Source organism: Lissotriton helveticus, chromosome 4_1 (assembly GCF_964261635.1).
Source record: "Lissotriton helveticus chromosome 4_1, aLisHel1.1, whole genome shotgun sequence".
Classification (NCBI taxonomy): Eukaryota; Metazoa; Chordata; class Amphibia; order Caudata; family Salamandridae; genus Lissotriton; species Lissotriton helveticus.
The window spans coordinates 173,865,839-173,891,606 of record NC_136063.1 but is presented as its reverse complement, the minus strand read 5'-3'; the positions used below and the strand labels follow the sequence as shown (position 1 = coordinate 173,891,606).

The 25,768-nt window shown below is 42.9% G+C and overlaps 1 protein-coding gene across 1 annotated transcript in view; it reads left to right on the top strand.

Moving 5' to 3' along the window:
- Nucleotides 1–23,244, top strand: part of LOC144827093 (prostate stem cell antigen-like) — a 51,888-nt gene extending 28,644 nt beyond the window's left edge. Inside the window, exons 2-3 of the mRNA XM_078685537.1 lie at nt 7,436–7,540; nt 22,264–23,244. Coding sequence (XP_078541663.1) covers nt 7,436–7,540; nt 22,264–22,511 — 353 coding nt within the window. The 3' untranslated portion in view covers nt 22,512–23,244. The remainder of the gene's footprint in view (nt 1–7,435; nt 7,541–22,263) is intronic.
- Nucleotides 23,245–25,768: the final 2,524 nt, after the last annotated feature.

The window sequence follows — 25,768 nt, the reverse complement described above, 5'->3', positions numbered from 1 at the left end:
ACTCACCCCCGTGAAGAGGACCCTTGAGATTGAAGGTTGTGCAGTTGGGGACCCGAGGAGCCCGAAAGTTGCAGTGGACACGACAACAATGGGAGAGTAGGTCCAATGCCATATAGTCGGTCGCGCTACCACTGGGATGCCTCCCTGGCAGAATGGTGCATGCTGGGACACGAAGTGTTTTAAAAAACTACAAAAACACTGTGAATGGTGCAATATTGGCACCAATGAGGACGGAGCGACCTACAAATACGGCAGCAGCTGAACTCTCATTCAATCAGCGGCAACGAACCTTTCTCCTATGCACCATGCTGGGCACTGACGAAGCTACAACAGCTGAAATGCATACGCCCGAGGTGCCGTGAAAATTGCAATAAAAGCCTTCAAGATATTCCCCACTGTGGCCTCTGCCTTTTCTTTGGGAAGGTTTCTGGACATATTACTTATTGCCTACCACCCGCAATTTACAGAGGCTCCTGCACACAAAGATGGCCTGATCTATGCTGGTACCCCGTTTTGCCCCAGCAAAATAAACATTCATGTCTTCAAGGTATTGAACTCTGATCAGGCTCGCCTTTAGTCACAAGGTAACACGTAGCGGTATCGGAGTCGATTACTCCGTCCTGGGAGAGACGCACCACGGTACTCACCCCCGTGAAGAGTACCCTTGAGATTGAAGGTTGTGCAGTTGGGCACCCGAGGAGGCCGAAAGTTGCAGGGGACACAACAACAATGGGAGAGTAGGTTCAATGCCATATAGTGGGTCGCGCTACCACTGGGATGCCTCCCTGGCAGAATGCTGCATGCTGGGACACGAAGTGTTTTGAAAAACTACAAAAACACTGTGAATGGTGCAATTTCGGCACCAATGAGGACGGAGCGACCTACAAATACGGCAGCAGCTGAACTCTCATTCAATCAGCGGCAACGAACCTTTCTCCTACGCACCATGCTGGGCACTGACGAAGCTACAACAGCTGAAATGCATACGCCCGAGGTGCCGTGAAAATTGCAATAAAAGCCTTCAAGATATTCCCCACTGTGGCCTCTGCCTTTTCTTTGGGAAGGTTTCTGGACATATTACTTATTGCCTACCACCGGCAATTTACAGAGGCTCCTGCACACAAAGATGGCCTGATCTATGCTGGTACCCCGTTTTGCCCCGGCAAAATGAACATTCACGTCTTCAAGGTATTGAACTCTGATCAGGCTCGCCTTTAGTCACAAGGTAACACGCAGCGGTATCGGAGTCAATTACTCCGTCCTGGGGGAGACGCACCACGGTACTCACTCCCGTGAAGAGGACCCTTGAGATTGAAGGTTGTGCAGTTGGGGACCAGAGGAGGCCGAAAGTTGCAGGGGACACGACAACAATGGGAGAGTAGGTCCAATGCCATATAGAGGGTCGCGCTACCACTGGGATGCCTCCCTGGCAGAATGCTGCATGCTGGGACACGAAGTGTTTTGAAAAACTACAAAAACACTGTGAATGGTGCAATTTCGGCACCAATGAGGACGGAGCGACCTACAAATACGGCAGCAGATGAACTCTCATTCAATCAGCGGCAACGAACCTTTCTCCTACACACCATGCTGGGCGCTGACTAAGCTACAACAGCTGAAATGCATACACCCGAGGTGCCGTGAAAATTGCAATAAAAGCCTTCAAGATATTCCCCGCTGTGGCCTCTGCCTTTTCTTTGGGAAGGTTTCTGGACATATATATATATATAGATATATATATATATATTTGTGGGTGTGTATATATATATACATATACAATGCTACTTACCACCAGAGAACGAGCCTCTTTAGGTAGTACGGGGAGCAAACGCTGGCGGTCTTTCTTGCCTGAGATTCCATCTGGAGGTCCAAACATCACCCCCAAATTGCGAACCTACCTGACCGGTGTTAAAGGTGCCTCCTCTGGTGTGAGTCTAAAGTCAGATGGAAATGGTCTAGGCTCTAGACATCCTACCTGCAGAGCAATATACTACCTTGGTCTTTCCGCTGTTAAATTGCAATGAGTTCCTCCTGAGCCATTCAGTCGTCTGCTGCATGCAATGCTGGAACGAGTCCAGAGATAGTCCATGGCCTTTGTATTGATCAAGTCTCGAAGAGAATGAGGGGCGGCAATAGGGAGAAATGCTTGAGACAGCTCGAATCCAGACAAATCCTCAGGTTCAATTCTAAGATAAAAGTCATAAAAAATCACCTTGGGAACAGAATATACTATTTGTCACACAAGCACACTCAGAATCCCTTTCAGACACAATAGACTCACTCCGGGAACGCACACTGTGAACGAGAGAATCCAATCAGTGTAAAACGCAATTTAAAAAAATACTTACCAATTTATTACAAGTCACAATACATATAAAACAACATCACAGGTTTAAAAATCATGCAATTCAACGACAGGTTTGAAATTCCAATATGTTTTTTGAATTAGAAAACAAATAATCACAATCAACAATGCAAATAAAAATAAATATAAAATAATAATAAGTGGGACAAAAAACAGCAAGAAACATAATTTCAAATCAAGGAAACATCACGGTAATCAGACATATGGATAAATAAAATATATATGCACACAACTTGAAGAGAGAGGTTCCTGTTGGGTATAAATAAACAGGTGTTGCATTCGTCAATTATCCGAGATGAATTCCCTTAAAAAAGCATCTACGTGTTTCCGTGGGTCCAACGAAATAGCTCCCCACCTTCTTCAGGAAAGACAACTTCTTTCCACCTCATATTAACCACATCGATGCTGCGGCTATTCCGCCGCAGCGCTAAGGGGGAGGGGGGGCCGCGCGGCGGGCGCATGCTGGTGACGGAACCGCTCCGTCACCAGCCTCGGTTGAGCTGTGCTGATGATGGAGCGGTTCCGTCATGGCCCCGCCCGCTCAATAGAATGCCCAGCGCAGGCATGGAATCCGCGCCGCGCAGGCGTGGCGAGCGGGCCATGACGGAACTGCTCCGTCATCAGCACAGCGCCACCGCAGCTGATGATGGAGCGGCTCCGTCATCAGCATGGAACCGGTTAAACAATTCTCCAGATACTCGAACCCCCAGATATTGGTGAATTTTTAGAAAAATCTTAGAGTTAAACACGTCACCACTCACAGCTTAAAGATTAGCTCTAATATTTCAGGGTGGCAAACATACTCTTAAAAACAAAGTCCTTCCTCGTCATAGCAGATAAAAACAAGAAGAAGGTACACCCAATCTGAAGGGATGCTATAAACCCGAAACCATTAAGCATTCAATCACGGTTCCAATGGAGGGAATGAAATTCTCACTCCTCGCGTTCTCTTTACAAAGGCTGTCATAGATTTCAGGATATGTTCCTTGTAGTGGGAGTCCAACACGGGGAACTCTGCCTCTGTTCACGTCTCTGCCAGATTCAAAGATACCAAATGGTAGAAATATAGAAGAAGATCTTCATGTCCATCTATAAAATAAGATCATTAGTTTTCATTTAATAGAGTCAATTCAGCCAGCCATTATACGTAATATAGATTTTTAAATGTATTGGGTTTCATGTAAGCACGTGTAGGCACTTTATGTTGGAGAGGTATCATCTGGCTGATACATGCAGGTGTGTACCAATAAGATTGTGCAATTTGATATATATTATCAATGTTTACATTTTATTGCTTGATTTGCACAACTTGAGGAATAGCTGGAATAACAACCAATGTGTTAGGGGCACTTGTCCACAATTTTGAAATAGACACATGATGGGAGTAAAACATTCCCGTTGCTAGTGTTCCTGAATAATAAGAACATTTATGAAAATCAATAAAGTATTATATAATTTTCTACAATAATCTTTTATAGTTTTTTTAATTGGACTTGTTTTTAACTCTTACCAATTGAATATTTCTGTAAGGTTTTTTTGCCATTGCTTGCACATCCTATGTATCTTCTTTTGCATTATGAACTTTAACAGTGGTTATTTTTATTTATTTATGGTTTGCTAGTAGTGACATGCATATTTGGATAATATTTAAGACTCAAACAGTCTACTCTTGTAGTCCAGTTTGTATATATGTATAAAATGCTATGGGTTGTCTGCATTGTGATAGTAACCTTGCAGTACAACCAGGATGTTTCAGACGAGTGGGTTTAATTGCACTGTTTCACTTTAAAATTAGTAATGCACTGTTACTATAAGTAAAAAATAAAAAATTGAAACCCATTTGCATTTATAAAAAAGTCAAAATGGCAACTTACAATGCTTTTGAGAAAAACCGCAGAGGCGGTCGAAACGTGTCACCTGTAGCCACAATAAAGTCCTTGTATTGAAGTGAGTCCAAGCGTGCTGGCGCCTGTTTTGATATGCAAGCTGACAAATTGATATATATATATATATATATATATATATATATATATATATATATATATATATATATATATATATATATATATATAGTGGTGGTGAGGAGGTTGAGGATGATATATATATACATATATATATGTTCACACCGATGCGGCCCGAGTAACAAAAAGAAAGAAGGGCGCAGAAGTATTCTAATATAAACATTATAAGCCGAAATAAAGAACAAGAATAATGTGGAATCAACAAGCACTTAGCTGTAATTGTGTCGTACTCAACGAACTTCCACACGTCTTGTAATTGGGACTACAATTCCCAACATGCCTAGCACCAGTCTTAAGGCATGGCGGAATCAAGGCAGGCTGGGAGTCATTGCCACCTGATGAAGACGGACGTTAGAAATGCGTAGTGGCATGCCATAGACTCATAGCTTGCTGTAAAGAATAAAGACATCATTTGAATCACTTCTGGGTGTTCGGCGTATTCTCCTTGTGAACATTTAACTCCAGGCGTGTGGTCATTCCCCTGAAAGCCGAACCAGCAGCGTGCGCGCCGATAATGACCATTTGAGAGGATATATATATATATATATATATATAGATACTAGCAGCCCGTCCCGACGTTGTCCGGGAGCAATTAGGCTTCAGAGCCCCCGCCTGCACGTAGAAAAAGGGATCGGTTAGGCTCTGGGTGTATTTAAACCTTTTCTTTCAGACCATGTTTTGGGTTTGCATAAGATCCCACTTTTCCACCTCCTGGTCACCTTTTTAGATGCTAGGGCAGCATTCTTTCGACTTCTGTAGACACATCTGCATCATATCCACTCTTGTTAGTTTGCTCACTGACTTTCTGACTGTGCTGAGGGATGATCGTACTGCAAAAGCCGCTATTTGGTACTCTCTACGCATACCAGCCCTCTCAAGCCTTCTGCCATATCCCTTGCACTCCAGCTGGCTGTATACATCATACCTGTTCCCTTCCCACGCGGCATCTACTACACCTTGTCACAGCACCCCTTCCCACGCGGCATCTACTACACCTTGTCACCTGTTCCCTTCCCACGAGGCATCTACTACACCTTGTCACAGCACCCCTTCCCATGCGCTCGGTCTTTGTACCTCAATACCTGCTCCCTGGCCACCTCAGCATCACGTCACTCCGCCCCCTTCCTAGCGCTGTTGCCTTGTGACTATCACACAAGTGAGTGACCCCTTTCCTGACCCTCTCTGCTACTCACCACACGTCTCTCGTTTATCGGGTCCCCCTTTCTTCGCCTCTCGGTTGCTCCAATCACGTCTCACCAGTCCTCCAGTCTCCGCTCTTTGCAATCAATGCTCAGACGTCAGCGTCGGTTGCTCCAATCACGTCTCACCAGTCCTCCAGTCTCCGCTCTTTGCAATCAATGCTCGGACGTCAGCGTACGCCGCTCCTCCCCTCGCTCCTGATGTCATGACGCACCTCGCGGCCGGCGCTTCTTTCAAGGGACTACTTTTTTTATGGTAAATTTTTTTAATTACTTTTTAAAAAAAAATTATATAGCCTAAGTCCATCTCCTGGACCTCCCCTTTCCAACGCTGTATTGGGTGTTGCGATTGGTGATGTACTTTTTGAGTTTACCTGGCTCAAAGGACACAGTTCTCTCTTTATAATAGTAGTATAGATATAGTGGTGGTGAGAAGGTTGAGGATGGGGAAAACCCGTACCGCATTTGGTGTATGAAGTGAGGGGCGCACTGGCAGAGTGGTGAAATTCCCGATCACACTGCTTTGGAGTCTACTGCTGGGGTTGGGTGTGCGGAGGAGATTCTGGCAGCCACCCCACAGTGCCACCTAAGACCAAACTTGGGCACCACGTCCCAAAACACTCAAGCCTCCAGGCCTACCGTGCCAATAAAGGAAGTGGTAGAGTGTGCATCCTTAAATATCAGTATCGTTATCAACAAAACACACTTGAAACAACTATGCACTATAAGGCAAGGAGAGGAGAAAGTATTGATTGTGCAATGAAGAAAGGGTGGCTATGGTGGTTATACTATGACACAACTGGAGAATAGTGGATTGTTGGACATTTTGTTACCTCTTTCCCTCTCCAATATTTCTAGGAAATTTAGTTTTTAGAGTTTTATTCAAAGAATGGACTGTGAAAGACTGTTATAATAAAAAGTGAAAAAGACTCTAGGTGACACAACGTAAGGCTTTGCTCACCATAATTATGGTACAAAACTGTTCATTATTATTATTGTTATAAGTTTCACCCTAGTGCATGATTCAATAGCAAGGTATTTTAAAAAATAATACTCCAATTCTCAAAGCAGTAAAGTAAATAGAACATTATTTGCAGCCCATTTTATAAGTATCATTAACAATACCTGCTCTTTATATATAGTAGTGACAACTTACAGTGTATGAAGTTCTGCTTGAAGGGGAGTCTTGCTTGACTTCTGTATGAAAGGCTGCTGAAGAAATATTAAATGAATGTAACTATTTGTAAATGGCAACTTTTAAGATGGCCTGCTAGCTTTAGGCTAGGTTCACTCTATAAAAATACTACACACATATATACCGCTAATAGTAGTAAGGCAGGCAGTTACAGGGATACAGCATCAGTGTGCATAAAAAATATCAATTTGCCATGTTTCCACCAGTAGGCAAAGTGTCATGATGCACAATTTAGGGACCTATTGTGAACCATCAAGTGCAAGCATTCCTCAGGTCTCAGTTCTAAACACTAACTAGTAGCACTTTAGTGAAGCTAGGGGTTTGTATTGATAAAGCACATCTATGACAAAATGTTTAAAAGGCAAAAAGAGCCATGGCTGTGCTGGGCTTTGTGATCCCTGCTCCATTCATTTGGTCCTGCCAATATCATATTACTAAGAGCCTGGGCCATTTCAGAAGCACATGCTCTTCTTACCCCAGGAGCATCCTAAAATGATGTCAGGACCAGGGGGTGTTGCAACTTACAATATTGCATAATATCTGACTCAGAATGTAAGCACCTCGTGTCATCATCTAAATATTCAGTCATGTACCCATCTCTGAGATCCCACCTCCAGGGTAGCTAGTATAACATGCCCTGTATTTTCTTTTTCAGTCCACTCTCTCCAGTGCTACTCCTGCACGGCAGGCATGAATGATAGAAACTGCATGGCTGTGGAGACCTGCCCTGACACAAAGGCCTATTGTGAGACAATAGTCGGTAAGTTTCAGTGCTGTTTTCTGGACAGGTAAGGTTATCATTACCTTTGTTAGTGGGAATGGTATAGCTCCTCTGTCAGTTCCAGTATCTTCACAAAGCACACTCAGAGGTTGTCATTAAGAGTCACCTGGAGCGGTATACCTCAGGGCTACCACTGTGGCTGGTTCTGAGTGGCCAAGGTTACTAGGTGATCAAATATCCGGCCTGTTTTTATCTGGTGCAAAACCACTGGCCTTTTCCACCTGCTTGAGTGAGTAACTTATCTTGCACATTTTGGTGTGCGGGAAGGGCTAGGGAAAGGCACAAGAGACAGGGAAAGCTGAACAAGCAGAGGGAAGAATCCAGCTTAAGATAATGACCAACTCTTGTGCGCCTAAACTAGAGGTATAACTGTTATGACATACCATATGAAGATGGTTACTTCCTCGCTTCTGGACATTGAAAGACATCATCCACCACCCACACACCCCTGGAGTACAGCACTGGCGCAGGTTGCTACCCTCTCTCTATCCTCCCTAATATGCTAAGGCACCAAAGCTACAACGAACATGCAGACTGGTCTTCTAATACCAGATGTTCTGGCTCAGTGGTGTAGTTATGCTGTACCATCTGGTGCTGGTGAGCTTTTTCCCAGGTCCATAATTGCTCATAGGGTTGGTGTTAATGCAAGGAATCTGCAGTAACTTTTATGTCACCAAAGGTTTGCATGCCCTTCAATGAAATGAAAGAAATATTTAAGGGAAATATTGCTTATCATGTTCAGATTATTCTTACAATATTGTATGCACCCTACATCTGTGTAATGAATGGATCCACTGTTCTTATAAAACTGCTAATATATGTAAAGTTCTCTCCCACTAATTGGTCTTCTTCGGGCAGCGTGAAAACGGAGAATAAATATATGGTGGGCTACATTTTATGGTGGTGCATTTTTCAGTTTTCTGGAACAGAATGACAAACCAGTACCTTCTCCAAAATACTAAGTTTATTTGTTTTCATGGAAAAAAAAGTGGATGGCAGAATTTCATGTACTTGTCAAAAGCATTTGATTATCAGGGGCTCTGATTCAATGGAAAAATATGATTTTGTCTTCCCCAGTCACCATTTTTATTCAGAAGTGGGGATTCGGATTGGTGAAGACTTCTAGGGCCAGATGTAGGTAGCCCAATACGGTCAGAATTGGCCGAAAATACCGATTTTCGGCCGTTTCTGACCGGTATTTGGACATCGGTATGTAGGGGCTCAAAAAAACATACAGATTCGGTAATTTTACCGAATCAGTAAAATTACAGAATCGGTAAATTTACAGAATCGGTAAATTAACCGATTATGTAAATTTTACCGATTCGGTAAAATTACCAACCAGTAAAATTACTGAATCTGTATTTTCAGATGTAGGTAGCACTTTGAACAGTGCTACAGGCCTTTCAGGATTTGGTATTTACCATGTAATACAATTGCATGGTAAATAACCAATCCCTGTGTACATGCACATCTGTGCATGTACACCTGTGCCATGTGGCACACAAGTCAGAAACAGGCGTGCAACAGGGTGTTCAAAGCCCATAGGAATCGAATCGGTAATTACCGAATATTACAGATTCGGTAAAAATTACCGATTTTTTACCTACATCTGCTTTACCGAATCTAGAATACCGAATCGGTAAAATTCGGTATTCTAGAGTCGGTAAATCAGATTTACCTACATCTGGGCCCTAGAATCCAAGATATACAATTTTGGGACACAATAATTACCTGAAGAGTCCTCTGACCCCCCTCCCGGAATAACCCTACTAATTTCCTGGCCCTGGACAGCCTTGGGCATGTAATTGCAAGGTATCCTGAGAACCGTAGTTTTTTAGTACACTTTTCACCCCATATGAAGACAAATTACCCCTCAAGTGAGCTCATTGCTCAGACTTTGGCAATTGCTCCGTAAGAGACAATGGATTGTTGTTGACTACCGCTCGGTAAGTAGGATTCATTTCCGAGAACCAACCTATTGTCTGTTACCATAACAAAAACTGTGCTGTAGAGAAACTCAAACAAAGTTACCACATAGCGTTTTGCAACACAGTTACATTTCAAGTTTCAGTCAGTGTAAAACTTGACAAAGGCAACAGTGCTACTAAATTTGCTATTTCATGTAAAGTGATTGTCAGTCCTGATTCCTTGATATACCTCCGTAAACAAATTGTTGGTCAGAGATTTTCGTTTATGGTTTGTGTTTGTGTATTTAGCTTGGGCAGACATTGCAAATTCAAGCTCGATCAGCAATGTATACCCAATTTTCACAAAAACAGTCCCAGTCAGTCAAATGGGGCATTTGTGCTACCAAATCACTCCTGTCTGCGTGGGAGTGCCGTTTATCTAATGGCAACATGTGCTACTGAAGGCCAAGCAACTCGTGCGTTGTTACCGGACACCCCTACACCAAGCGTAATTGACTTTAAGCTTAAGGTCCATCGAGCCAGAAACTATGGTCTGAACAAAATACTGTGGCTAAGGGCACTATGAAAGGGCTGCCATGTGAGAGCACAGTCTTTGGGCGTGTATAAACGTGTGCGTATGAATGGGATATATTTGTTCAGGTGACTGGGAGCCTGTGTGATACGTACTTGCAGTACAGGACTCACCTTTAGCCATGTGTGACACCGTTTCATGTATAACCCAAATATGCTATCATTTTTTTTTTAAATGAGAGGAATTTAAAGTGCAGAAAAATGTTTATTTTATTTATTTATTTGTGTATTTTATAAAGCGCACAGCTGCCCCAACGGGGCGTCCCGGCGCTGATAGATCTGGGAACAGGGGGCGTAGGAACAGAGAAAAGAGCATTACATTGAGAAAAGGTGGGTCTTAAGAGACTTTCGGAATGCCGATTCTGTTTGGCAGGCACATAGGGCAATCGGAAGCTTGTTCCAACACTGAGTGGCACAAACCTCAAATGTTTTCCCTCCAGCACGAGTTCGTTTGAATCTGGGAGTTGCGAGGAGAAGTAGGGAGTTAGAGCGCAGTGTCCTGGTATTGGCATACGGCCGCAGAGTGCTTTTCAAATGGGCCGAACCATTACCCTTAGAAGCTCGAAAAGCCATAGTCATGGCCTTGAATACGCATCTCTTAGCAATGGGTAACCAATGCAGTTTACGGAGATGTGGGGAAATGTGATGTCTAGCAGGAATTCTCTCCACCAGCCGGGCGGCAGCATTTTGGACAGTCTGTAGTTTATGACATAAACCTGCTGTGATACCAAGGTATAGCGCGTTGGCGTAGTCAAGATGAGATGTTATCAATGCTTGGACCACAGTCTTACGGCAGTCCACCGGCAGGTAGTTAATAAGCCGGTTAATAGTCTTGATCTTTGCAAAGCAGGATGCTGCTACTGTTTGAACCTGGGCATTAAAACTAAGATGATTATCCCAGCGCATGTTCTGCAAAAATGTTCATAATATGGAACCCTTTTCTTCACTTTAAATTTCTCTCTTCTAAAAAAATGGCTGTATTTTTCAGTTATACTTATGTCACAGTGTCTTATGGCCACTGGGAGTAGGAGGCCTGCTGTTTGTAAATGCAACACTTTGAAATGGGAGAAAATTAAAATGAAGAGTTATCTGAATCATTAAGGTAACTTTATATTTTAATTTTCTCACATTTTAAAGTATTCAGAAACATCCTTTTGCTCACAGCTCGAGATTGGGCTAACAAGGATCCATCCTTATTTAAGAGTTAAATACCCCAGTGCTTCAGTTGCTCACCCCTGTGCCTCAGCCTGTGTCATTAATCTGACTGAGCACTGCTTATTATCAGGCCCTGCTATCTGCAGCTTGATGATAATTTAAAGTAAATACAGACTGCTCTTAACTTTAAAAAGAACATATGACCTTGTGCTTATTTAAAAATAAACTCTGGCCTGTGAGCTACTCTGAAGGTGTCTGCGAGCTACTAGTAGCTCATTATCTATTGACTGGTTGGAGACACCTGGTAGCAGGACTACTAATGGTATAAAAGGTATTTATAATTATATCACCCCAAATAAATTTCTCTTGTTAACATAATATCAACAATGTTTATGAGATCATGAATGGAATTTGACTATTTTTAATTAGGCACACTATATTCTAGGACTCTTTTGTCGGCTCGCTAAAATGTGATTCCACCTTTCATTGTATTTCATTGACATTTAAGGTTGCAGAGAGCTAAGCCAATAGGACGGATTTCTATTTGCAGTGACCCTCAGATTCCCTCACTGTTGTAACTCACCATCTTTACTACTTTCCATGATGAGTCTTCGGTCATATATTTTAATTTGGTTTTGGTAGGTACCTGTTTCAACAGCTTTTCCAAACATTCTACCCATACTACAGATGACCTCTTAACTTACTAATGTAATCAATATTTGTATGCAAACTGTTGCCATTATTCATGATTCCATTTGTTATTTTCCTTCCTAATTTAGCTGACTTGACTCTGATTAGATACATCTATTTATTCTGAAGAGCATTGATATTAGCCATAATCAGTGCAATTGTAGCAGTTGCAATAAATTCCACTCTAGATTCCGTATAATATTTTCTTGATTGATTCTTAAGTTAATGAACTACTTGCAAGTTACTAAACTTCAGATGCCTCAAACTCAGAATAAGAGAATACATCCCGAACAATCTATATTTACTTATAAGAGTTTTCACAAACCATTCTCTAATACCTAGTGCAAAAATGACGTCGGGTCAGGCGGCTTAGTGATCTAATGTGTCCACTATAGGCAGGCCCGGGCAGAGTCCTCGTAGCCACACCACGCGGAGCTCCGCAAAATTAAAAAACACTCTGCAGCGCTATGCGAAGGTCCGCTAGTGGGCGGAGCTACCGGCTTCTCCTGTAGCATGTACTGCAGTAAAGATAACAATAGCGAGAATATAGGAAACTGCTAATCTAGAGACACTGGGATCTCTGAATGTAGTAGTGCGCCGATAATCTGGGATGCTTCTGTATGTCCTGCCCCAATGATGCAGGTACTGCTGAGGGGAAGACGCTAGCCCATTCCGGATCAGTTAGGAGGCTCTGGCGCAGGGACTCAGAGGAGGCTTGGGATCCTGTTTACCTATTCTGTCCATCGACAATGCAAGAGGGTCTCTTGGGTCAGGTTCAGACAATGGCAGCCACAGGAAGAGGCTCTGTCTCGTGTCCGCCCACCGGCAGCACTCACATTGTCTTCTCGGTGCTCTGCTCCACTCTAGTGGCAGCTCCTGATACTGAGTCCTGCACCGGAGGTGACGTGAGTCACGTGACATGGTGGGACCAGAAGTATTGTATTGTATTGTATTGTAATTGCATTTATATAGCGCTTACTACCCCTGACGAGGCGTCGAAGCGCTTTTTCGGTGGGTAGCACGCTACTCCGGGACCCATAGAGGATTAGTGTTGAATTAGTATAGTGAAACATGCAAGTACATTTTAAGTGGTGGATAGGTTAGTCAGTTATTTGGATTTGGAATGATAGCAGAAGGATAGAGGAGGGCAAAGGTTTGTATTTATTTATCGCTCGCTTGTTGACGCATGCTATTCAGGAAGCCTATAAAGGATTAGTGGTGAATTAATATGGTGAAATATGAGGTAATTTCAGTGGTGGATATTAGTCTGTTACTTGGAGTGAGAAGGATAGTGGATGGATAAAAGGGGAAGAAAGATTTGCGTTCATATAGCACTTGTTACCCCTGATGGGTGTTGAAGCGCTTTTCTGGCGAGTAGCACGCCACTCCAGAACCCATAAAGGATTAGTGTTGAAAATTAGTATAGTATAAATATGAAGTAATTTGAGTAGTAGATATGTTATTCAGTTATTTGGGCAGTATATTAGTATAATTGAATATGGAATATGGAATTTGAGAAGTGAACATGTTAGTCTGTTAATTTTGATTGAAAAATTATAGTGGAGGGATAAAAGAGTGAAGTTTTTTTTTTTTTTGTCCCGACCAGTCTCGAACAGGCTCAAACAGGCAATTACCCTTGTCCTCTCCGCCCTTAACAGGCTCCAACAGGCAATTACCCTTGTCCTCTCCGCCCTTAACAGGCTCCAACAGGCAATTACCCTTGTCCTCTCCGCCCTTAGCCTCGACGCCCGGGCTGAGACGCCCCTAAGCCTGGCCTTTTTTGTAGCCCTTGTAATCAGGTGACCCCTTCAGCCAATGGGAACCCTAGTCCTAACACTATCCAATCACAACACTAGCCCTAACATCTAGAACCAATAGGAGACCAGGACCTTGCAGCCAATCTTAGCCCTAGTCCAAGCACCCAATCAGTTCAAAAACCCTGATCTCTACGTCCAATAAAGGCCTTAGCCCTACCACTAGTCCCAATCCAAGTCCAAGCAGCCAATGGCACCGGTAGCCCTAGTCCCTACTTCCAATAGAAAGCCTAACCCTCCTCTTAGTCCCACAACTGGTCCAACAACGAATCACACCAGAAGCCCTAAATAGCTACTTCCAATTAAAGGTCTAACCCTAGCCCTAGTCACACCCTACTCCCAACAACCAATAACATAGGAAGCCCTAGTCCCTACTTCCAATAGAAATCTTAACCCTAGCCCTAGTCCCAACCCTACAATGATTGAATCACAGACCGAGAAACCAATCAGAACCCTCAAATACCCAACCAATGAGGACATTAACCCTAACCCAATAGAAACACCAGATACAACCACCAATCAGTGTACACATGTGCCAACCACTAGCAGACCATATAAGGTCCCAGCAACCTCAGACAAGGTTTGCTGGCCAGGGAGTTGGAAGCTGCTTCTCCTGTTCAGAATCTCCTAGGAGACAGACAGGCTCAATCCACAACTTTGGACTTCTGCAGGTAAAGGCTTCACTAACTCGAAATCTAACAATACTGTTTGAATAAAGCTTTACTCCCCCTGCTGGCCAAAAAACGAAGTGCACAGGCCCCAGTAAATACAGTTTAAACAGCTCACAGAAGCACCCTCTGGTGTAGAAAATCCCTGTTGCTGGAGGGGGGGAGGCAGGGGGCTGGCCTCACTGGCTTGTGAACACAAAATGGTGGCTGGGGGTGCACTGTTTTAGCACAGAGGTCTAAGCACAGAGCAAAGGAGACATTTGGGGGGAAAACAGATTTGTCACCAAGGAATGAGAGGGACAAAGTACAGAGGTTGGACTGCTAATCCCACAGTTCAACACACTAAATGAAGGCAATCATGGGCAGGGAAAACCACAAATGTAAAACACAACACAGGTGATAAAATATGCAATTACTGGCAGGCTAAAACTAAAAATTTTAACTGTAACAACCACAGGCATAGACAGTAAACACAGAAAGTGAAAATCGTTTTTTAAACAACTTTTTGTCTTGGGAAGAGACAGCACTAGTCTGTCTCCTTACCATGTCCTGGACTCTGCTCACTGCAATCTGGGGCACATGTAGGCTGCAACTCACAAGATGGAGGAGAATGATTTGGGGTGCACCCAGCAAGGCCTTAAGGGGCATGGCCAGGTGTGAGAGGAGGGCTCAGACTTGCCTGGTAGCTGAATAGCCAATGGTCTGCTGGCCTGGGGGTGGGGTCTGGGCAGCTGCTTGCTCCTGTTCAGAATCTCCTAGGAGACAGACAGGCTCAATCCACAACTTTGGATTTCTGCAGGTAAAGGCTTCACTAACTCAAAATCTAACAATACTGTTTGAATAAAGCTTTACTCCCCCTGCTGGCCAAAAAAAAAAAGGAGCACAGGCCCCAGTAAATACAGTTTAAACATCTCACAGAAGCACCCTCTGATGTAGAAAATCCCTGTTGCTGGAGGGGGGCTGGCCTCACTGGCTTGTGAACACAAAATGGTGGCGGGGGTGCACTGTTTTAGCACACAGGTCTAAGCACAGAGCAAAGGAGAAATTTGGAGGGAAAACAGATTTGTCACCAAGGAATGAGAGGGACAAACTACAGAGGTTGGACTGCAAATCCCACAATTCAACACACTAAATGGAGTCAATTATGGGCAGGGAAAACCACAAATTTCAAACAAAACACAGGTGATAAAATATGCAATTACAGGCAGGCTAAAACTACAACCACAGGCATAGACAGTAAACACAGAAAGTGAAAATCGTTTTTTAAACAACTTTTTGTCTTGGGAAGAGGCAGCACTAGTCTGTCTCCTTACCACTTCCTGGACTCTGCTCACTGCAATGTGGGGCGCATGTAGGTTGCAACTCACAAGATGGAGGAGAATGATTTGGGGTGCACCCAGCAAGGCCTTAAGGGGCCTGGGCAGGTGTGAGAGGAGGGCTCAGACTTGCCTGGTAGCTGAATAGCCAATGGTCTGCTGGCCGGGGGGTGGGGTTTGGGCAGCTGCTTGCTCCTGTTCAGAATCTCCTAGAGACAGACAGGCTCAATCCACAACTTTGGACTTCTGCAGGTAAAGGCTACACTAACTCGAAATCTAACAATACTGTTTGAATAAAGCTTTACTACCCCTGCTGGCCAAAAAACAAAGTGCACAGGCCCCAGTAAATACAGTTTAAACAGCTCACAGAAGCACCCTCTGATGTAGAAAATCCCTGTTGCTGGGGGGGAGGGGGGAGGCAGGGGGGCTGGTCTCACTGGCTTGTGAACACAAAATGGTGGCTGGGGTGCACTGTTTTAGCACACAGGTCTAAGCACAGAGCAAAGGAGAAATTTGGAGGGAAACAGATTTGTCACCAAGGAAGGAGAGGGACAAACTACAGAGGTTTAACCTCGTCGTCACAGGTTAAAATCCTAGCAGGTCCACTCAGCCTTTCTTGCTTATGTGGTCAAAAAAATGAGTACCATTGAGTCGGATAACAATAAACATGTTATTTAGTGCCAAGATACCCTTGAGTGAATGTGTGCTTTACAAATACAGATGTTATGTTATCTGCTAAAGTAGTAGACTTTGAGAAAGATAACTGAGCTGATACCTGATCTAGATAAAAAGAAAATGCCCTATATTCAGCGATATACTATGTTTGCTAAAGGATTTCAACATTCCTCAAGGGTTCTCCCCCATCTGTATTCTTTGTGATGTATAGTATTTTGGCCTCTTCCTGTTCCATACAAACAACATATATATGGATTACTAAGAATTGTAGTGTGGGTTTTCATTCTTTAACTGTGCTTTTATGAATGTATTCACCAGCTTTTGACTTGAAGGGTTATTGTCATCCAAAGATTATTTACAGGTCAAAAGTGGCACGGGCTGTCTTATTTAGTCAAGGTGATACGTTATCTGAAGTCACTCCATGTAATGCTATCAGCAGTCAAAGACCATGTGAATCAAGCAGTGGCTTGTGTCCAGAAATGCATTGGCTGACACATTCTGATCTCTCTCAAGTGAATGTTGCTATGAGACTTTGGTCAAGTCTTAGGATCAAAGTCCACTTCAAGCTTCTAGTTGAAAATATGTGAAGATTCGTCAAGGTGAAACCATTGGTCAGATCTGAAAGCCCTCTGCTTAGCTTCTTCAAATGTTTTGGAGAAAGCAGAGAGGGGCTACTGCCAAATATTGCAGTAGCCAGTTGAGCATGCATCTCGGGCCCAAGCATGTTGTATCCTGAGTGGATGATGGATGTAACATCACCTTTTTGTCTTAAGCAAGTCAAATGTTTTTGTGGGAAAACTACAGTTTGACAGCTCCACAAACCACCAACTTTGCAAGAAATTTTAATAAAAATCCTCTGCAAACCTTGAGGGCCTCATTTTGAGTTTGAATGTAAAAGAAAATACTCAACTCGCCAGGAGCGGTTTCAAAGCCCTCATTGCGAGTGCCCTGTAGAGGGATGCTGGAGGCTACCACTCTGGGCTATTCTGAATAGCCGAGTCTTTCTGAGCCCAAAAAGCACCAGGCCCACAGATGATTTAATTCAGAGTTGCTCAGGTTGCATGGATCTCCTTCAAGGAAGTGGAGTAGTGGAAAATGAATGAGCACAGAATCGGAAATATCTGCAGAAAAGTACAGAGTAAATTTGGTTTGGCCAATTATTCCCACCCTGGCTCAATATCCTCTCTCTCACAATAGTATCTCTGCACCCAAAAAGTAGTGCTTGGAATGTAGGGCCTAATTGTTGAAGAAAATCGATCTATGGAATCCTCTCTGAATTCAGTCCTTTTCTCAGAAATCCTAGGAATATCCATTGGCATCCAACTTAAAACTTATATTCCAATTGCAAACAATAATGTGGCCTGTGCAAAGAGAACACTGACTGAGTATGGCTAGAGGTGCTTTGTGTCTTTGACACCAATGCAGTAGATACTGCTCAAAGGCCTTTCTGTGCTCATAAAAATCACATTGATCTGAGGATCTACCATCATTAACTGGACTTCAACTGTATCTGCATAAGCAACAAACTCTGTGCCACCTCCTGGGTGGCATACAGGTAAACCCATCCCCTGGGGAACCGTTTTGCCCTTGTGCCTGCATCAGTGATACTTCACAGGCAAAAGGGTAATGTATTCACTACTATTATGGGCCCACACCCCCCAAAGAAATGAAACCGGTCCCAGGATGCTTGTGTCCAGCCCAGGGAGGACCTGGCCTGGCAGTTCAGTTTGGATTGGTCCCATGGGGCACAAGGTCAAGACTGATTTGCATATGGCTGGGTCCAAACTGGGGTGGCGTAGTGGGCAAACGAACAATGGAATTAACCCAGAACTTTTGACTGGGGGAGAATGTTTGCATTGTCAGCATTCCGTCCATCATTTGTTTGCTGTAACACTAAGTATGGCAAAGTGTATATCTGTGGAAACAGTGTTTCAGAAGGGGTAGCACATGTATCTGCATGTTCATAGTACAAGACTCCGGATGAAACTGAAGCAAACTTCTGCAGCATTAAACTCACGTTAAGACATTTTAACAGCAATCAACAAAATATTTGACAGGCTGGAAATGCACAAAAGAAATACAGAACAGGGGTCGCTAACGCAATGCCAGGCATACCAATTAGCAAGCCAGGGGTTGCTGCATCCTTTTGTGATCACAAATTCACATCTAAATGGCTAAATTCGAACTGCTTGCTGTGTGCTTTCAGTTCCAGTCTTCAGGGATTAGCTTTGGGACTCCTGCTCAGCTCCAGGTGATATTTCAAAAATAGTTTGTTCTAGGACCCCAAAGATACATTGGAACATGACTCACACATGTTGAAGGAAGAGCAGTGGTGGCAATCTTATCCGTTTCAAACTATCACAGATGGTAGCACCACTATTTTGTCTCACGGCCACAGGAGGCACAACTGTGTACTGATTAAATCTTCTACTTCTGACAGATGTTTCATGATTCCCACCCTGCCAGAATGGAATTAGAAGTTGACCTCTTTATTCAATGTCCATGTGTTTTGGTTTGGGGTCTAGATAGGATTTTTATGGGAGGCAAAGGTCTCCTTCATTAAATGTCTGTTCAGTTCTGTTGTCTATTAATTAAGGCTGAGTTGCTTTTTTTATGGGATTGAGATTATATACAGTCTAAAGGTCCGATTCACAGAACTAACAACACAAAATCCTAAACTTACTATTTTTGGCATTCACAGAATGCACTTACTACTTTTGGTATTCAAAGAATGGATTTACGACTACTCACTTTACGTCCGCACTCGAACTGGAGATTCCGGCCCGGAGGTGGAGATTCCAGCCCGGAGGTGGGACTTCCGGGAAGTCCCACCTCCAATGTAGGGTGTGTTGTATGTTATCAATCTTTGATCCTATGTGGGAAATGTTTCCATGTCATTCATGATGACCAGTGAGGTACACTTATCTTCTTATGGGACGTAGCATTGTGGTGGATGATGAAGTTTGAGAGACAGAGGTGCAGTTATATGGATTGTTAGTATGTGAGTAGCTTTGAACAGCTCTGCAGGTCCCTTTATGGTATTTCCTATGGTATAGTCTGCTTAGTTGATTACTGCACTGGGTTGTCCAATCTGGGATTCTGTGTATAATTGTGGTCCTGATTTAACATGATTGGAAGGAGAGAGAAGGGGAGAAATCTGTTGAGATGGGTATTTTTATCATTTCATATCTGAGTGTCTTTGTGAGATGTAAAAAGCAGTCTGATTGTGTAGATATTTGGGACCTGCAGAAGTGGACTATTTTAACCCCTTGCCCGCGGCCGGAATTCCGCTCCTGTGCAGGACATTCCGATCACGGGCGTGTTCATGACGGCTCCCGGCCGTCATCAGCACAGGAGCACTGTAATGCATGACGGACGGCAGCCGTCATCAGCACGCAAAGGGGTTAAAGTTCTCTGAATTGTCCTGGATTGTGTGATAGATCTCTGCAGTTATTCCATGCCTGTTCATTTGGTGATTTTTTGGGGAGCTTTACAGTGCCAGTGTTGACCTACCCCCCTCGTAGCAGACATGTCATATACATTTGAAAGGTAAACGTTACAATTTGCTACAGAACGGTGTGTATTATGGTCTTATTATTGTGTGCCATTACTGTTATATATATACAAGTACATAACTATATAATGCTACAACAAACCATAGGTCAGCCCTTCTTAAGTTGCCCTTGAAAGCAATTTGTTGGTTTAGTTGTTTCCAGTTCATAGGTTGTAAGCTGAGGAATGCTCTTGAGGGTGCACCTGTTTTCCGGGCTCTGTAGCCAGGCTGTGTGTGGTGCAGTTATCTAGGCAATAGCCATGTTTTAAACTGTTTTCAGAAGTGTATATATGCTCCTTGGTGCTTCTAATGTTGGCTGGTAGTGGGTTCCAGAGCTTGTTGCTTTGTATTGAGAAAGCAGTGCCTCCCATGGATTTCTTATGGTAAGGTGGTATGATGGTAGGTGGTGCAAGCCTGGCATGCACTGTTCTGGTTGGTTTGTAATCCTTGAATTAGCTTGTAGGTATAGCAGCCCTTTATCGTGGGTGGCTCTGTGGTCAATGCAGAATGCCTTAAACAGTGCCCTTCTAGCTATAGGTAGCCAATGGAGCGATTGCAGGACTGGAGTCATGCATTCTCTTGGATGAGGGCGGAAAAGAAGCCTAGTGGCAGTATTTTAGAAGAGTTGTATTTTGTGTATGATGAATGTGGGTGTGCCAATGCATAGTCTGTTGACATAGTCAATCTTGGAGATTATAATTGTGCAAATGGCATGAAGTTTATGTTGGTGCACAAGATATGAGAAGTCGCTACATATGGTTTTGATTGTGTCAAAGGCACTCTGTATTGTTTTTTATATGACATATCAAGGATAGGTCTGAATCCATGGATACTCCTGCGTTTCTAACTTCTGATGATGTTGTTGGGGGCTTTAAGTTATTTAGGCAATATGGAGGTAGGCCAGTACCTTTGCCATTGTCCACTGGCCCTTTACCTTGTCTTTTGTTTTTGAATCGATGGGAGACCATCAGGTTTTTTCAGCGCTGTGGCAAGGGGGTCTAATTTCTTCAGATTTAGGCTTAACCCAGGAAAGCCTAGAACATGATTTTGAATCCCCTTAAGTTTTGGATTCCTTCTTCGGTGCTTCTGCATACACCATATTAAAGCAGTGCAGCGAGTTCAATTCACTACATGGAAGGAGTGAGAGTACCTTTCTCAGCAACAGCTAAGAGCTGGCACTTTCATCACTGATTGAGATCTGTAATGAAGAAGAGACATTCTGGTCAAACAAGCTACTGGGTTATTACGTTCTGATTTGGAGGAATAGTAAAAAAAATCTGTGCTTACTCTGGCCAGTGTGGTTGTCTGGCAAACCATTCCGTGTAGAGTGGCGTCAGTCAAGTGATTGATTGTAGAAGCCAGAGGCTCAAAATGGACTTACAAGAATTGCTTCAGTTAATAATTATTTTTAGGTTTTTCCAGCACAGTGCTTGTGTTGTGCTATTGAAATATCTTGTATTTAATATATCTTAAAAGGGGGCTCTTATCAGTTTTCATTGACAAATTAATGTGTTCATTCGCATTTGTGTGGAGCTTTTTGTTTTGATAACTTCCGCTGGCTGCATCCATTTACGATACTTCTACTAAAGCTTTTCACACTGTTTAAGTCCCATTTACTGTCAAGATAAGATCTCTTCCCACAGAAAGGGCAGGCAGCTTCTAACAGTATGCTGGAATGCTTGCTTTTTATTACTTAGTTGTGTAAAGCAGATGCATCAGAGGCAATATCGGATTGATTTTTTCAACTTAATCTATTTGGTCATTATGATCACATTTTAAATGTTTTAATAAACATTGCTTGTTAAAAATAAAGTGAATATACAAGAGCTCCGCTATATTTCATTACTAAACAGGCAGCCACAGCTGCAGTTCCTTGCAGACAACAGGGTCATGATTTGAATGGTGCAGCAGGTGCAGAAACACCGGGCTCAAAAGTTGTCAGAACTCCTCTAAACACATAATATTGCTATTACCTCAATTAATTCTATTATTTCTCTCTTTCATTTCATTTTCAAAATTATGCTATAACTTACCTGCACTATACCACTAGTAACAGCACAATATATATCCTTTTGTACATAAACAAGTCATAACACTTTAACAGACTTTCTGTAAATTGTATTGTACAACAGCTCAGCAAGCTAAAACTTACAACAAAAAGCATCTTATTATTAATCACATAGGTGAAAACTAATGCATTCATCAATGCTTGTTTTGCATGTGGTGATATTTATATAGCACAAGCATAGATAGACAGTAAAGGAGTGTTGCATGATAATACGCTCTCTGATCATTTACAAGTTCTGGTGTCTCATTCTCTTCTGTTTCAGCTAACATCATGTCCATCAAACTGATGACGAAACGCTGCGCTTCCTCGTGCGTTAACGGCAATCAAAATTTGCTTGTTGGAAACACCACTGAAGAGTGCTGCACCACAGACCTGTGCAACGCCTACAGCATCGGCAACGACAACACCATTGCTGGCTTCTCATCTAGCGCTTCCAGTGCCAAAATCAGCTTTTTGGTGAAGGCTGCCTCAGTAGTGGTCTTCGGCGTCCTCTTGAAGCTGGCGCTGTAATGTCTGATGAAAGAAGGATCATGACGCATCATGGGCGGAGTCGGGGGAGGGGTCAGCGAAGAATCAGCTCAACGCAGATTGCTGCGGACTGATACCTTTGAAATATGCTGCATCGTCTTGTTTAATACTGATACTTTAAAAGAGGGGTTGTTTGTAGGGCCTTTTGGGACACATCTTGGTCCCCTAGTTATGTAAAAGGTGTAGAAGCAGGAATTAAATCCTTTCTCATCCCCCAGTTACCACTTAGCACTGAGTGAGTCATACTCAGATTATCCAGAGACTGGTAAATAGTGTGCCCTGTGCAATTTCCATTTTTGCTGCAGGATTTAGTGGAGTTTCCAAATTTTTACATGACACAAAAATGCTTCATGGGTCTAACAACAGGGATTTCTGCCAAATTTTGACATGCTTTACCTGTATTTTCCCTGCTTGATCTCACGTCGGTTTAAATGCAATCTGACACCAAGTGTAAGTTAGGCTCAGCTCTAAATTTATACTAGTGCTGTAAGGTCATAGAAAGTTTGTACCCCTTTTTAGTACTATCAGCAGGGCCTAAAAAAAGGCCTTTAGAAGTTGCTTACAATATGCATAATTGCACCTTTTAAATAATGTATATTCCAGTAGGACATGATGAATTAAGTTTGGCATATGCTTTAACGTTGCTCATAATTTGTTTTCTTCCTGTTTACCTCTTGGATGTAATTAAAAACAATAAAGATCTCCTCTGATGTAAGTTGTTGCTAGTGTGGTTACTCTGTGCCCTCAATGTACACCACGCCTCTGACTGCGTGAATGCCTTCCATGGATCTGAGATGCCAGCCTACTGTCTTTTTAATGTCAAAGTCATGGTACTTGACTTTCCAGCCTAAAACTGTTGGGAAGATGGCACTCTTTTTGGCATTAAATTAGGTCAGTTTCAAATGTTAAAGTGTTTATGGTTAAGGGCCCACAGAGTTGAACAAAAATAGAACTAATATAGTTTACATCCGATTAGAAATTACCAAAGATTTCATAATTCTGTGAGATTTGCTAAAAAGGTTGGCTGGCGCTTGGTATGTGCCTGAGAGGTTTATAATCAGGACAAAATATCTTATCAGTTTCATCAGTCATTCATAAGAAACTGAGGCCCAGATTTACTAAGTTTATGCACAGGCACAAAGAAATGCAAATCGGTGTGTGGTGTTTGCTACCCAGCACAAAAAGTTTTTTACACTAGAAAGATGCCCTTTTCACACCCCCAAAAAGAGAAAGGTATTGTGTCAGAGGGGTGTTACTCGGACAGATGAGCGCAAATAGGTTTAAGTTTAAAACCCAGAGGCAGGTTTTAAAAAAATGCACCCAATGCAGCGCAGCACCCAAAGAGGCTGTCCTGTGTTATGTGACAGGGACAGAGTTGGGGAGTGTCATATCTTCAGAGATATGGCTCTCTCCTCCCCTCTCCCTAGGGCAAGTGCTGAGCGGCACACACACACCTTTTTGCCATATAGCTAAGGTGCGGGCCTAAGTCCACCATAGGTATTGTTCAGGAAGGGTATCCTTCCTGTACCAAAAATGCCTTAGCAAGTTTAAAAGCTTTTCCCACTTTGTATGTGTGCTGTACAGTGCAGCACACATGCAAAATTGGGAAAGAAAGTAGAGATATAAACATTTCTACTGTTAGCACCTCCTTTGAACTGTTGTTAATTTTTGTCCCTAAACACTGTCTACAACTATTTGTAGATAGGGTTTTGAGTCAAAAGGCATGAGTCGTTGCAGGAGGACGCCCATGTAATGCCCCCTTGGCGCTAAGTAACACAAAACAATCATTCATGCTGCTTTGCACTACGTTTAGGGTACTTTCCAGTGCAAAAGAAGTTTGGTGATAGAAAGTAAATTCCCCTAAACATTTTGTGCTGGTAAAGTGACGCTGACCCAGCGAGAAATGTTTGATCTACCCCAAGTCTGGCCAGATAACCACACAAGGCTTTGTGTTAAAAACTAATGCCGACTTGAATAGGCATAACCAAGAGGGAATGTAGCCATTTATACAAAAAACCAAGGCATTGCATGTGTGCTGCATACTGTGCAGAACCCACACATAGTGCGTTGGACTGTTCTGAGTTTGTCTCAGCATAGGAATCTGTACTGGAAGAGAATTCTTCGGGTGCAAACCTTATGCTAAACAGCCCACACTCAACCTTGCACCATGGTGCAATGATGTACATCATGTAAAGGAGACTTGTTTGATTGTCGGCGAAGAGGCAGCAGCAGCAAGCCAGTCGCAGGATGTCTTAAGAACTGATGGCACCGGAGCCCCCGAGCAACCTGTTTTTATGTTGAGTTCATGCAGGTTAACCCTGTGATGGTGTCATGTTTAACACATGAAGTCAGATGTATGCCACTTTGTGGTTCTAATTGTGGCATTGTGCTTTGTGTACATTGTGTGACCCTGGGCATGTGGTTTAACTTCCCGTGCCTTGCTTCCTTTATCTACCTAAACTTGTAAGCACTGAGCTAACTGCTAACTAAATATTTATACATAACTCAATGTATACATCAATAAGCTCTGCTGCCCTCTGACTTCTGCAGAATATGGTATGTTAAGAAATTTCTAAAGCACTCATATATCCCAGGTTGTCTTGGCGCAAGCTCAGCAGAGAAACGTGAAAGAGTCAGCAAGAATGTTAGTTATTATTAGCCAGGTTTTCAAGGGTTTTTTGAACCCCAGTAGAGATGGAACAGACCTGATGTTCATGGGTAAAAGGTTCCAGTGTTTAGTTGCTCCTGTGATGAAGGATCTCTAGCATCACCGGGAGCTGGCATTCAGTTTCATCTGTTTCTGTCTTCTTGTGACGTCTGTTTTTGGGTGGTCCCTCCTGGCCTCTAACACTGCAAATCCGCGTGAAGTGATCTAACACAAAAAGCAGTAACAGTGAAAAATCATACACACACATACACGTTCCACAAAGCAGGACAACTCTGTGGTACAAGCAAGATTCTTTCTTAGATCTATTCATGCTTCTGCAGCAACAAACAAAGTACAGTTGCAGTCCACAGAAATCTGCAGTCTGCGAATTTCAGATCAGATGAAACATATTAAACAAGAATTTGCAATGTGCAAGGTCTCACATTTGCGAGAGTTAGAGCTTTTGGCATTGAAAATTACAATGTCTGTTATCTACGTGTTTCAGTTTGGAGTAGAGTATATGCATGTGGTTTAGAGTAGAATTATGTGGGGGTGAATTGGAATTGTAAGTTGTGGAATTGTGTGGGGTGGA